Below are 15,170 nucleotides of genomic sequence, written 5' to 3' on the forward strand. Positions count from 1 at the left end.
TGCTGTAACAATTTAATGCATCTTCATCCACTTATATGCTGTCCTTTGAAAAAGGAGAGCTGATAGGTAGAATGTTGTGGGCCCATCAGACCCTCAGTTTGAGATTTTTAGAGAAACAGTAACTTATCTTTCTATGAAGAGTTTGCCAGTGCTGTAACAATTTAATGCATCTTCATCCACTTATATGCTGTCCTTTGAAAAAGGAGAGCTGATAGGTAGAATGCTGTGTCCCTAAACTCCTGCCTGCCCATTACTTTCTCTCCCCATCTGTTACATTTTCCCAACTTGTTCCAAATATTTTATTGAATAAACAATTGATTGATATCTTTGAACTGGCCAATGTGAAGTCCCTTTCATGCCCACAAAGCAAAAGAGTAGAAAGAAGGTGAGGAAAAAATAATAGAAGAAAGAGGAGGCTGTCTGCTCCCATCTCCCTCTACACTGTGGAGGAAGAGTTTTGATTTCCTGCATCATATGTCAGCAAGGGCTTAGAAAAATAGGATTTTTATCATTTTTTCTCTCTTTAATTAGTGATCCTTACTTCATTGTTTCTCCCTATAATTATGCTACTAGCATTCACCTACCAGGATCACATGATGAGATAATGATGGATCCCACAGCCATTAGCAAATGCTTCACACCAACCTTATATATCAAGTCGTTTTCTATTTCTTTTTGGACCCCTTCCATTGTTGAAAACATATTTGGTTTCCTTTTGTCTTTTCTTTGTTTTCGTTTCCTTTTACCTCACCTGTGAGAGCCGATCAATGATCCCAGGTCAGACTGAGGAAGAACCAAGTGGGTGTCTCTGGGATTTTTCCTATTATTGGACTTTCTGCAGTCGGGGTTTGGAAGGTATAACCTCGATGGGTTACACGGGCTGTGCTGGGACAAGAAGCAGGAAAGAAGAAGGAAGGAGAAAGCAGGGTTGATGTAAAAAAAAGCAAAGCACGGGAACCATCCTTTTCCTGTCCCCTCCTCTGATGAAATCCCTGTCGCTCCTGGGCTTCGCCTTGAGTGGCTCCTCCAAAAGGTTTGGACTTGATGGGTTCTTGGTGATCTGGAGGCAGTGAAGACGAGGAGAGAGGGTTAGAACTGCCCTCCTCCCCTCCCATCTGATGATATATCTCAGTCAAGCTGTTGTGTTTTGTTCCAAGATCTCTTCTTCTGCCTGAAATCAGTGAAGAGGATAACAGAGTGGGAAAAAGTGGGGGCCTGAATAAGAACAAGGAAAGCAAGATCCGCCTTCCCTCCTAGCTGATGTAAATTAAGGTGGACTGGAGACAGATTAGTTGGCTCATCCCAAAATCTCATCTTGCAGTAGATCCTCTGGTAAAGCTGGAATCTTGATTTGTTGGTTGTTCGGATTTCCTTCGGGGATCACAAGCTTCTTTTGTGCTATTTCTCTGGCATTTCTAAAGCTTCAGAGGTTTGAGCTATGGCTAGCATGTCATGGAGACGGGTCTCTTTTGCTGACGGCAGGCAATGCAAGGGTGGTGGAAGGTTTAGAGACATGTTGCTGGTTCTGTTTGTTCTCTGTGGTGTTAGTTGCTTGATCTGGTTATTATGGGGATTGGACGACTATGGAATTTCCGAAAGGAAAGTCAGAGTTAGGGACTTGTGGAATGAGAGTGACCAGATGCTACTTGATCAACACAACCTTAACAAGGATCAGCTTCAGGCGTTGGCTTTGCTAATCTCTTCACTGGATCAGGTACACGCAAACCCAATCCCCGCTCTCTCTTCTCTCTCTTTCTGCGCTCTTGTGATCTAGGTTTGTGGGAAAGAGATTCTGGTTGGAATATTTGATTTCTAGCACTCATTAAGTGATTTTACCAGGCCATGCAAGGTTTGAGATTGGCTGGAGTGCCTAAGAATTTACATGGTCTAGATTGAGTAATATATCCAAGATTTATGGATTTATGTAATAACAACTTGCCATTGCATCTGGAGTATTGATATATTGTACATCAGATACTGACATGGGGTTTCACATTTTACTCATAATTGTTATTTTAAATGATTATTTGATAGTAATCTTGTTCTAAATTGGATTATCAGAAGAGTCTGTTGTTAGAATAATTAAGTTAGTTGTATTCAAATGACTAATTGTTTGAAGCAAATTATGCATTAGAAAGCTTCCTTCCTTTATATAATGACAACTCTCAAATGCACAAGAACTGATTCCCATGATGGTTTGATAAGTCTGTACGGAATCATAATATCATCAAAACCATTATGCCAGTGTGTCATAGAAGAATGCTGTAGCATGCAAAGATCCATTTCACATCTCCTCTCATGAGAAAACTTCAAGAAATCACTCCTAACAACAAACTCAAGTGACTAAATATCGTTGGCTTGCAGCAGCAGTCAAGTTGCTGAAAATCTACCTATTCCTAAAATGAAGGAATGATTCGATTTTCCCGGGTACAAAATTCCAATTTTATTTTTGAAGACAGATATACGTTTTTTACATGTGGAAGACTATAGAAGATTATAGAATCACATGGTTCTAGATTTTCTGAGCTCTATCTTTATCTACTAAATTGCTGTGATTTATGATCAGAACCACATAGCATGCATGAACTTAAACATGACCCTTTCGTTGGTTGTATCAGCATCTTTATGTGGACTTTAGGAATTTTTTTTTTATTCTGAAGTATTCTTTAGAAAATCAATCTAAGGATCATATCACCACATATGCTAAATTACCTCCGCTCTGTGTGAGGAAGATATAGATGTTTTGAACTCGTATTGAATTCTGCCATTGGTGGACATGTGTTGAATATGAAAAATATTGCAAACTTTCTCAAAAGTTAATTGTGAAAAGGACAGCCCAGTGCATGAGGCTCCTAGCAATGCTGAGTTTGGGGAGAGTGAATATATGTATCCTCATTCTTCTAAGAACAGAATTCGTTGTTGTGACTCAAACCTTAGGTTTCAAAGGTGCAAACTTCATGTTATGTGAAGACTTGCCCTCCCACTTATGTCAAACAAGTGTTATTTAAAGAAAGACAAAGCGAAGTGGACCATTGTCTGATATATGCAAATGAAAGAACTGGCAGACTATCACAAATTAAATAAAATTCAAGCTAGGGCTGATCCATGAGAGCTAAATGTGTAAAGCTAGAAAAATTAGGTTGGATTATCTCATGCATTATGTTTACTACCACATTTAAATGCTGACCTTTAGCAGTTGCCTGACACAAGAAGCACCAGATCAAGGGAAGCAAGATTTTAATGTGGTTGAAAACTGAATTATCTTTAATACAGGTTGAAGAATCAACCAAATTGATCAATAAATTACTGAAAAGCCATTTAAATTTTAAACCAAAAGAATTCTGAGATACTTAATCAAGAAAAAGCATTTGAGTTGATGCTTTCCTCAATTTGGCATTGAATAGATAAGAAAATTCTCAAGATTATCTCATATGGATTATATTGGACTGAACTTGATGTTATTTGACTTAAATATATATGTCCATGATCATTTTCACATCTGCTTGATGTTACTTCATAATTCCTGCAACTCCTATAATTTTTTAAAACAAAGTGTATTCGAGAAAATTAATTGTTTGGTAACTTCCATTGATAGGAGAGTAATATATGTCAAAAAGTATATTCTAGTTGAATCTAGAAAACAAGATTTCCAACAAAGTCCTGAAATAGTACTCAAGAGGTCCACCTTGGAGGTGGGTAGTTATTCATACCATTTCAAACTATTGCTCACACCTGAACCTGCCAGCCTTATCAGGTCCACATGTAAGTCACATGATTGTATTTAGCTCACTACGATCATGTTTTTATTAAACTCAAGATCTATCAGCACGTGAGAAGCCCATAAGATCATGAAAGGATGCTACTTTAATTTCATATTTTTCACAATCCAAGTTCTGAACCTCATGAGTGAAGCCCCTAAATACTGAAGGCGCTCTTAGAGAATGGATGGTGACTCAGTATTTCAGTTCTAGTTCACACTCAATGCAAAATCCATGTCTAGATGTAAAACCTGCAAAATAATTAAAAACATCTTTTCTAGATCTTAAGTAGGCATATTAAATACTTTTTTATCTTAAGTAGGCATATCAAAAACATAATTTTCTAATATTAATTTAGCATATCCTTAGTAATCTAGGAAATGGTTGTGACTGTGTTTCTACTTCTTTCCCTATGATTAAAATCTAAAGGCGAGTGCTTGTTAGTACTGGTGGCAAAAGGATTTTACAGAAAAACTTCCACCAGTGTTGACAAGAATAGAACCTTTTATACTGTTAGTGGAAAAAGATATAATGTCTTTGTGGCTCTAGCATGTCTCATGTTGCAAAGTATATCTAAAAATGTTCTCTATGGATTTCTTGTTCTAGAAAATTGCAATACCTCTTAGGTATACCTTAGAGAAGTTTGCTGCTGTCTTCTAAGACTGGTTTTCCATGTTGGATCCAATTACATCTTATTCCTTTTCGTTTGTGTTACAGGGAAGAATCTATGAGTGCATGAACAAGTCTGTAGCTGATGAAATACTTAGCAGTAGCCTTTTTCATGCATTAGCAGAACTGCAATCAGAGACAGGTCATTTTCTAGATCAGCAACACTGGGTAAGAAATAGCAGTCTTTCAGAGTCAATGCCCATTTCAAATTGATAGTGTCCTTGTTAAGTGTGCATAGTTGTCACCTAAGGATGAATATATGCCAGATACTATTCCCCGAAATGGTTTGCCTTCTACAACAATAGAGGATACATTATGTCTAAAGGTCTCTGCATACTTCTTTATTGTGTTTCAATGAAAGGATCAGTGTGTTCTGCATGCTTACTTTGCATTCAGTTGTAAACCTATAGCATGACAAAAAAATGTTGGCATAATTTTTTGTGTCAATTACTTCGTTTTCTTATATTAAGCACAGAACGTGCATACTTATCCTGATATAGAGAAAATTCCTTGTTTATGTACCAATGCAATTTATGCCTTTTTTCTGTTAGACTATTATAACGTCTGTTTGCAGCTGTCATATTGCTAAATGTTAAATGAAATTGATGTTGTACATAGTGGGATTTGTTTCATATTGCCAGATATTTGGGTTGGCTTCATGGATCGTTTTCTTTCATTGAGTGCTATTTAGACAATATCATTAGTATAACTAAAAGCAGTGAATTCTCTTTTTATTATTTCTGATAAAATTTTATCAGGACTCTCTCTACTTGATCCCCTTATCTAATTGGAACATCGGTCTCTCTTTAAGCATGTCCATATCACGTTAGATTTTTTTTTCTCTTGTTTTATCTTCCTTCCAAGTTACACTTAATTGTTCATAGATTTATATATTTTGTTTTCTATCTTTTCAGTAGTGTCACATCTCCATCTCAGTGCTATTAACTTTTTATACATAGTTTAATTTCTTAACATTCCAACCTGTAAAATATGGTTGAACATCAAGTGGCTTTATTTTAAATAATCATAAATATAATTTAAGATAGTTTGGAAGTTAGCTTTTCTTTCATCTGATTCTTTAAGCTTAAAGAAGAAAATAAAAAGCTCCCATCTATATTTGGTATTAAATTCTTTGTCCGCTGTTAAATTTATGCTGACGAAGTTTATGCTAAAAACTATACCAACTTATTGTGCTTTCTGCTTCCATGTTTGTGAAGCACTTGACTAATCTTCTATTTTGTAGATTTGACATTGTTCACTAGTTAGCTATCCATATTCTTTACAGTTGTGTGGATTCAATATTTGCTAATTAAATATCCATATGCTGTTCTTATAGGACGTGGAAACTATTTCAGACAAGAAGGAATCTGTACAAGTCACAATACAGCATCATGCAATATTTTTGAAGGCACTGTTTAACATACTCTGTCTGGTGGTTGGAATAGTCATCTTTTTGGTGGGATTTGTCCTTGGTAGATTTTCAAAGTCCTCAGATCAGTTTCAGCAGCAGAAGCATTACAAACCACAAAACTCTAAGGGTAGTGGCAAATGGAGTAAGAAATTCTTAGTTATAGGAGTCTTACTTGGGCTTTTAGTGGCCATATGGATATTTGTGAGCATGAATGCAGATATTACTGAAAGGAGGAAAGAGACTCTTGTTAACATGTGTGATGAGAGAGCTCGGATGCTGCAGGATCAGTTCAATGTGAGCATGAATCATGTGCATTCATTAGCCATTCTAGTCTCAACTTTTCACCATGGAAAGCAACCTTCTGCTATTGATCAGGTACTTGTCTGTTGACATATTATTTCACTTGAAAGTTCTTGATGTGATTGCAGAATTATGAAGATCAATTATCTTTTTTTAGTTATCTTTGCATCCCATTCATTATGATGCACTTTTCTTGCTTGTTTTATTATGGCATAATGTGACCTAGTTTATGAAATGTGTTTAGATTTATGGAAGAAAATTCTTTATCTTGATGTTTTATATGACTTTGGAAAACCTTAATTGGATTTTATGAGAATTTTTTTGAACCTTCAGGCCACTAATTCCATATTGGTCTATAGTGATGGCCATCAACTTAAAACAAGCTCAAGTTAGGATGGACACTGCATATATGAGCTAATTGTTTCCCATTGTCAGCTCCAGAAAAAAAAAATATAGATTTATCAAAGATATTCCTAGAAGATGTTGGTAGAAGAGAAGTTTGGCAAGTTTGTACCTTCAATTTTCTTCTTTTGAAGATGTATGATATAAAAAATATATGTTTTAGAAGATATAGATCCTCTTACAACTAAAACCATAAGTAGGTTTCACATTGTTTGATCTAAAATTACACAGTTGCACAAGGTTCTTTTTGACCTGTAGCTCAAGTAAAATTGATTATCCCAGTTATTTACTTTAAAATATTTCTTGCAGAAAATATTTGCTGAATACACAGCAAGAACATCATTTGAAAGGCCATTGATGAGCGGTGTTGCATATGCTTTGAGAGTATTACACTCGGAGAGGGAGGAGTTCGAGAAGCAGCATGGATGGAAGATAAAGAAGATGGAGACAGAGTACCAGTCCCTAGTTAAAGATGACTATAACCCTGAGAAGCTTGATCCCTCACCCGTTCAAGATGAATATGCTCCTGTTATATTCTCACAGGAAACAGTATCTCACATTGTATCCATTGATATGATGTCTGGCAAGGTGATCACATCTCCTTATTGCCATACACTAATAATAGATATTCAAATTCATTATAGTTTGCAGATCTATTTGTTCCATTTTCCCTTATAATTTGTTTTTTGAGTATGATCATAAGACGACAAATACCAAGTTATAGTTTGTTATACTATTTATAGCATTGAAGTAAACCTGTTATCATTTATCTATTAAGTGTCAAGCTGGAAGCCAGTTCAAAGAATACTGCTTGTTTATATTTCCAAGTTACCCTTAAATGCTTGTTCGAATCTAATAGAACTTTAATGCATTGGATTTGTGGTGATCTACTAGTGTGGTTTCTTTGGTTTTCATGATCTTTTATTACCCTTTTTGAAAGAATGAGGTCACAACCAAGTGATTCCCAAAAGGTTCAACATTTACCAACAACACTCAAGATGCATGAGATAACCTCGAGTATCTGAGAACACCTACGTGAATTGGTTGTTTGGTAGTTTAACTGCTAGAGTTTCTCATACTTTATGTTTCAGGAGTTTCAAGTATATAAAGAATAGCAAATGAACTGCAAGATCGTATGAGTTCATTGTGCTCCAATTGAGGTAAATTACTTTGAACTGATTGGTGTGTTATCTACCTGACCTGATTGAATTAGGAGTTTTAGTAGGTAGAGGTATCCAAATTATATTGTTGGAGGGTTAGCAAAAGAAGTGAATGTATAAAGAAGTTCAAAGATAATCATGAGTATCTGTAAGATGTGCTTTCACTGCATGGAAGGAAAACTCTTTGAAGACACACAGCCAAAGTAGGGAACCAACTTCTTTGTTATGTTGTTGTCATATGCATTTCAACAATTGATATCATCCACGCAGTTTTCTATTGCAAGCTACCTTGTTTTACTTGTGTAACTGTACAAACATTTTCTATTGATATGTTGCAAACTGTGCAATAAAGAGCTCGGACTCATTTAAATATAATGTTCTAAGATAACAGCTACTTCTCAACTTATAGACAATTTTGCAATGTTGAACCTAATATTTTCATTTAATGTTGTTGGTCCCAGGAAGACCGAGAGAACATATTACGAGCACGGGCTACTGGGAAAGGGGTCTTAACTTCTCCTTTTCATCTTTTAAAGTCCAATCACCTTGGCGTGGTGCTTACTTTCGCAGTGTATAACACTAACCTGCCTCCAAATGCCACGGCAGAAGAGCGCATTAAGGCTACTGTTGGGTAAGCTCTATCTGCAATTTGCCTTTGAGCAGCTTGAAGAAGAAAAATCTTTAGGTTTTCATTCTTCTCAACCTTTTGCAATTATTTTCTTGAACAGATATCTTGGTGCATCATTTGATGTCCCATCTTTGGTGGAAAAACTTCTTCATCAGCTTGCCAGCAAGCAAACCGTTGTTGTTAATTTGTATGACACAACAAATGTTTCTGCACCTATTAGGATGTATGGTCCAGATGTTGCTGGTGCTCGAGAGATTCATATTAGTTATGTTGATTTTGGGGATCCAACCCGGAAGCATGAAATGCATTGCAGGTATCCATCCTTATCTAAAAATCTTGCATATGCTGACAAAATTGAAAATCTGTTCTTCCCTTATATGTAGTTAGTTGTTTTGATCTAGATTCAAGCACAAGCCTCCACTGCCTTGGTCAGCAATAACCATGTCAATAGGGGTTGCAGTAATTGTTCTGCTAATTGGACATATATTTCATGCGGCTTTGAACCGCATTGAGGAGGTAGAAGATGATTACCGTCAAATGAGAGAGCTGAAAGGCCAAGCAGAAGCTGCTGATATAGCAAAATCTCAGGTGGTTCATTATTTTTCATCTTATATATATGATATGTATATCTAGTTTGGTGTCTTGATTTGCTTTTCCCTCTACTTACTGTATGAACTTTTTCTACTCTTGAACTAACCTGTTATTTCTTTATTTGTAGTTTCTGGCAACAGTTTCCCATGAAATAAGGACTCCAATGAATGGTGTCTTAGGTTTGTGACATTTTTTAAACCTTAGAATGATTTCTGAGATCTTATTGGTCTATGTTAGGTTTTCATCATTCTTGTTAAATTGCATATAGAGAGGAAGACAATGAAGATATCTCTGTCAATGCAGGTATGTTACAGATGTTGATGGACACAGATCTCGATGCAACCCAACAGGACTTTGCAATGACTGCTCAATCAAGTGGAAAGGCTCTAATAACTCTAATAAATGAGGTCCTCGATCAGGCTAAGATAGAGTCTGGCAGGCTTGAGCTAGAGGCTGTTCCCTTTGATCTCCGTGATGTTCTGGACAATGTGCTATCTCTTTTCTCTGATAAGTCACAAGCTAAAGGCATAGAGGTAAGATCTTGATTAACATGTTTTGATGACTTGTAATGCTTTTCAACCTAATTATCGAATTTTCTTCTTCTTCTTCTTTTTTTTGGTGATTTGGAGAGTAGATGGCAGTGTATGTATCTGAACAAGTTCCAGAGATTTTGATTGGAGACCCTGGAAGGTTCAGGCAGATCATCACAAATCTTGTTGGGAATTCGGTGAAGGTTAATTGCTTACTTTTCTATAATCATAAGAGTAGCGTATTACAGATTCACACATGCAGTTTATCAATTTTTGTTGGCATGATGATCAAAGATATGTGTTAGCTTACTTAAGTGTCCAAGTTCATGTTCCCTTCCAACAATTATTTTGAGAAAATATAGCTATCTTCATTGGTGATGTTGACTTTTATATTCTTTGAAAGGTAAATATTTCATTTTTTGCTACCAGATGATTTTCCTCAAATTTGATTTAGATGTTCTGGTACACTTGTTGAATCAGCAACCTTTCTAAAGCTCAGTTAAAGAAGTCCAATGGCATAATTTAGCATTTTTTTCCTGGCATTTCACCGGTTGACGGTAAAGCTGCAGTTTTGTTCAATATTTACTATGACTATTATTTTGGTTGAGCCACAACCTTTCTGTGTATTGTTCGATTAAACTCAAAATTATAATGAACTAACACTAGTTATTCTTCAGTTCAACTAGTCCAGCTAGTTTTAGCTGTTTTTCTCCCCAGTTCTTCATTATGTACAGACAAGTACATAAGAGACTTCTTGAGATGCTGTGCTGGCAAGAGGAAAGCCTAACTTCCAAATATTCTTCAGAACAACTTGCAGATCTTAAATGTGAGATTACATAGGAAAGTTTTTCATAAATGTCATTAGAACCAACTCTTATCAATTTCCACTCTCACTTCCATTGTTGAGATTCTCAAGTTTAATTTCAGCCAGTTTCTTAATCCAGTTTTGTTACCTTGTCTGCACTAAGGTGAAAATTCGATGTGGATCAGCAATTTGATTCTGCTATATTTGCTGATAGCAGGGACAAATATTGTTCTTATGGCTGTGTTATGATACTACTACTCCCTGAACAATATGCAAACATGTGATGCCAATTGCAAATATCATAATTAATTTGGGTTTGCATATTTTTCAGTTCACAGAGATGGGACATATATTTGTCTCAGTAGATCCAGTCGAAGAAGTTAAGAGTGCAAAGAATGTCCTGTGTGAGACATTGAGTGGGTTTCATGTGGTAGACAAACAAAAAATCTGGGAGAATTTCACAATGTTCAAATCTTCAACTGAAGGCAATGATGCAATCAATTTGATGGTGACTGTTGAAGACACTGGTGTTGGAATACCTCAAGATGCTCAGAGCCGTATTTTCACACCATTTATGCAAGCTGACAGTTCTACTTCAAGGACATATGGTGGGACTGGTATAGGCTTGAGCATTAGCAAATGCTTAGTGGACCTTATGGGAGGAGAAATAGGCTTTGTTAGCAAGCCTGGGATTGGCAGTACTTTTTCTTTCACTGCTGTGTTCAGGCAAGGATGCAAAAATGCAGGTGAAATAAAGAGGCATTACTCTGATCCAACTTCATCAGATTTCCGAGGTATGAGAGGACTGGTTGCTGATGGGAGAAGCATTCGTGCTAGAATCCTCAAGTATCATTTGCAAAGGTTGGGAATACACATTGATATTGTGACTGACCAAGATTCTGCACTTTGTACCATATTGGATCCATGCAGTACCAGGTAATTTTTGTTTTTAAAGATACCAATGAAGCACTTAAAGTTCCATATAATCACCTAAAATAATATTACTATGATGTAATGTCCTACAACATGAAATTTTGAATTTCTTCTGTATTTCTCACCAGCTGTATTCTGTTGCATACTCAGTACAATCTCACTTGTCTTCAACCTATGCATGCTTGAAGGTTTAGTACCCAAACTTTCATGGATTGTCACATTATTCAGATTCATTATAACTAGCAAGCAATTTTTAAGCAATAAACTATATTCTTTTCAGCAATTTCCATGTTAATCTTGTTTTTCTTCTAAGGATTTGGCAGTACAATAAATAAAACTAGCATTGTTTTTTAAATAAAAGAAGGGACAACAGGATATGCTCCAATGTCCACATTTTGAAATATGAATCTTTCATGATAACTCAATATTAGCCTGGAACTCCTATAAGTAGTAAGACCACAGTTAAAGTTGCACAAATAAATACTTGATGCATTATCAGTGATGCTTGTAATATTTGTTGTGCAGTGGGAGAGGGCGTTTAGACATGGTACTTGTTGATAAAGATGCTTGGGGTGAGGGTGAGGGCATATTATTTCCACACCTTCTTTTAGATCACAGGCGAAATGGTACAGTGATGCCTCAAGAAAGTCCAAAAATGTTTCTGGTAGCAACTTCCCTAAGCCCCTCAGAGGTTCGTGACCTGAAGTCGGCAGGATACGTTGATAGTATACTGAAGCCACTGCGCCTGAGTATGATTGCTGCTTGTCTTCGGAAAGCACTAGGTGTAGGGCATAAGAGGCAGCACTTGAAGAGGCAACTGGTACCACTTAAAAGTCTTCTCAGTGGAAAAAGCATCCTGGTTGTTGATGACAATGCAGTCAACCGTAAAGTTGCTGCTGGTGTTCTGAAGAAATTTGGTGCTTTAGTTACAAGTGCTGACAGTGGGAAGGAGGCTATTAGAATGCTACAACCTCCACACAATTTTGATGCTTGCTTTATGGATGTTCAAATGCCAGAGATGGATGGGTATTTTTCTTTGTCCTTTCTGATTATCTACAAGATGGATATCTTTTCTGGCTTGGCGATATATATTTTCTATGCTGCATAAACTCCAATTCAATGACCATACATGTCATATGAGGCTTTGTAATCGATATTATTTTCTTAAGAACCATTGCATAGAGCTCTATTCTCAAGACACCAATCTATTTTGACAAACTTATTCCTGCTCCTTGTCATTTTGTGTCTGCAAACTAGTGCCAGTTGTTCAATTTGAGAGGATGATTGGTAACTGCCCTTCCTTGAAGGTTGTTGCCAGCATTCTAATGTTAAGTTCTCTGAATCTCAAAACTGCTGATTGATTTTATCTGTTATAATCTCTCTGTTTTGACTCTATTGTTACTGAGCTAAAAATTTATGTTAGATTTCCTTTTTTTTTTTTTTTTGCATTTTCCCCAAAATTTCGTATTTTTAGCTTCAACAATTGGTACAACCCTTGTTGATTGATTACTAGCTGTTTTTTAATTTTAATTGGCTCCTTTATCCAAGAATTTTGAGAATCAAATCATAATTTTTATCCATATAGATATAAATATATCATTTTAGTCATCTACCCAATATCTTTGCTTAAGATTTGATCAATAAGTTTACATAATCTTTTGGTTTGTTATGGTTTTTCCTTCTCAGATTTTTAGATATTTTTCTTACTGGGAATACAATTATCTGCAGCTTTGAAGCCACAAGACAAATCCGTCTCATGGAAAATAGAGTCAATGAGCTCATTCACTCTGGAGATGCATCAATGGAATTGTATGGTAATAAAACACATTGGCATGTACCTATACTGGCCATGACAGCTGATGTAATTCAGGCAACACATGAAGAATGTCTACGATGTGGTATGGATGATTATGTCTCAAAGCCTTTCGATGAACGACAGCTCTACTCTGCTGTAGCACATTTCTTTGAGTCTGATATGGTAGATGGAGTTTCATAAGAGATAAAAGGTTTCTGACTGCTAAGACATGATTCTAGCCTTCACCTAAAGCATGTATCTAGCAATCTCAAGGTGTTGAGTGACAGAAGAGATAATGGCTGACATGAGAGCAACGGAGCAGCGTGGCAGTCGTTCAAGCTTAACCAACCTTCTGGACATTCTGGTTTGGTAAGCCATGTTGCACACTTATTCCTATTAATTTGGTGGAAGTTGATTCCACAAAGACATTCATCAATTCATTATCGAGTCTCCTTAGTAACAGCTAATGTTTCTTACATTATAGATTGTTGTTTCTGGTGCTCAAGAGCATCCCCTGGAATGTCTCTTAGCTGGGCTAAGGCACTTTAAGCACCATACAAGTTCCAAAATCACTTGTTTCTATGGGAAATTTTCTGATTTATGGAACATAACAATGTTATGTATGAGTAGAAAGACAGTATATATGTAACCTACCCCAGGCACCTGGTCAGAAATATGAATGTTAAACTGCTATGAGCCTTTTCTACATAAAATAAATCATTTCATAAGAGATCCTTTTACAAGATGCAACACTTGCAAGAAAAAAAGTAAAACCGACAAAACTGTGATGACATAGAACTCAAAACAAATCGATTAATTACCAGCAATTTAGATAAACAAATGCAGTTTGCAGCAAGCTAAGCTCTTTGTTCTATTCAAAAGCCTAATGAACTAATTAACGTTGGAGCAACCAAGTAGAAAAAGGAGGCACATATGCAGCTGGTTTGGAGTCAATTTTTAAACCATCAAGTACATTATTATTTTACTTTTGATACTTACTGTTCCAGACCCTGCTTTTTTGGCTGGTAACCTTCTATTTATGAACTTATATCTCAGTGCAGTCATTAATTGTTGAACATCTCCAGCAGAATTGGACTGCTAATTCTTTTATCAATTCTTAGAAAGCTGGTCCTAGATGTTCAAATTCAAATGCATTGTCATGAAGATTAGAAGATTATTGTCTGATTAAGCAGATGTCCTGATTGTAATTTTTGTCCAGGAGCACTCAGCTACCAGCTCTACATAACAAATTTCTCTCAAGGTACCACTGAAAGAACAGAGGTAATGCTCATATGCTGCAATGTTGTATTATTAATGTAAACAGATTTGCAATTGTATTTTGTTGATTCATATGTTTTGGTTATAGTTTGAAGATTCCATGTAGGAGATATAATTTTTTATTTATTGAGAGTTGTAGATAGGCAGGCTATAGTTATGACTATAGGGGAATAGCTTCGAGCATTCTATACTGCCATGAGTTTTGGGCCAAATGCTGTAATTTTATCAGATCCTTGTGATATAATAAGATCATGTTACTTTAATGTTCCTGGAGCAACATTCTTGTAGTACAAACTTCAATTTCAGAAATTTTCGTTGAACTTGGATGTTCCTGTTGTCTATTGTTCTCCGGATATAATATTTTTGTAACTCATTAAAAACTTGATGCCTGTCTTCTTTGTTATGCTTTATTTATACCCACTTAGGCATATTATCTGCGAAATTATAACTGTTGTGTACTTAGTTCCTCCAGGCAATCTTGTACTATTAATAAATCCTTATGTTTCTGAAATTTAATTTTGCATGGACATGATCATGTTATCTGCTGAATTCTGGATAATTGCTTCATGCTATGCCAATTTTTAAGAAAATGACCGTGATGACCGGTAATGATGGCCAATATAATCATACTTGGGGAATGCAGTTCTCCTGAGTTGTTAGCTGTTACAATCTATAATTGATAATGAACGTTCAGTGGTTTTTAGATGAAACTTTCATCATAATTTGTCGCACGAAACTTTGTTTTTCGAACTTTCAGTTGCAATTACAGATCATTTGGCCAGAAATGATGATTATTTTTTTGTTCCTCATGTCTAGCAACAACCTTGTGTGACACTTTTTGATACAATAAATGTTGTTAATGACTATGATCAATATATGGTATTTTTCAACTATACCTGTCATGAACATG

General features: G+C 36.0%; 1 protein-coding gene across 2 annotated transcripts; it reads left to right on the forward strand.

Annotated features, from left to right (window-relative positions):
- Window positions 1–701: 701 nt before the first annotated feature.
- Window positions 702–14,580, forward strand: LOC108952007 (probable histidine kinase 5). 2 transcript variants are annotated; one of them, XM_065126130.1, is made up of 14 exons: window positions 702–1,714; window positions 4,476–4,595; window positions 5,764–6,213; window positions 6,850–7,128; window positions 8,162–8,331; window positions 8,429–8,641; window positions 8,730–8,916; window positions 9,047–9,098; window positions 9,223–9,452; window positions 9,554–9,652; window positions 10,586–11,190; window positions 11,713–12,213; window positions 12,916–13,351; window positions 14,202–14,580. In XM_065126130.1, exons 1-13 carry the CDS (start codon window positions 1,439–1,441, stop codon window positions 13,181–13,183), a joined length of 3,450 nt encoding a protein of 1,149 aa, XP_064982202.1. In that variant the 5' UTR covers window positions 702–1,438; the 3' UTR covers window positions 13,184–13,351; window positions 14,202–14,580. The 2 variants fall into 2 exon arrangements, with proteins under 2 accessions (XP_064982202.1, XP_064982203.1); XM_065126131.1 differs by lacking the exon at window positions 14,202–14,580 and adding an exon at window positions 14,044–14,167.
- Window positions 14,581–15,170: the final 590 nt, after the last annotated feature.

This window comes from Musa acuminata, chromosome BXJ2-9 (assembly GCF_036884655.1).
Source record: "Musa acuminata AAA Group cultivar baxijiao chromosome BXJ2-9, Cavendish_Baxijiao_AAA, whole genome shotgun sequence".
NCBI classification, from domain to species: Eukaryota; Viridiplantae; Streptophyta; class Magnoliopsida; order Zingiberales; family Musaceae; genus Musa; species Musa acuminata.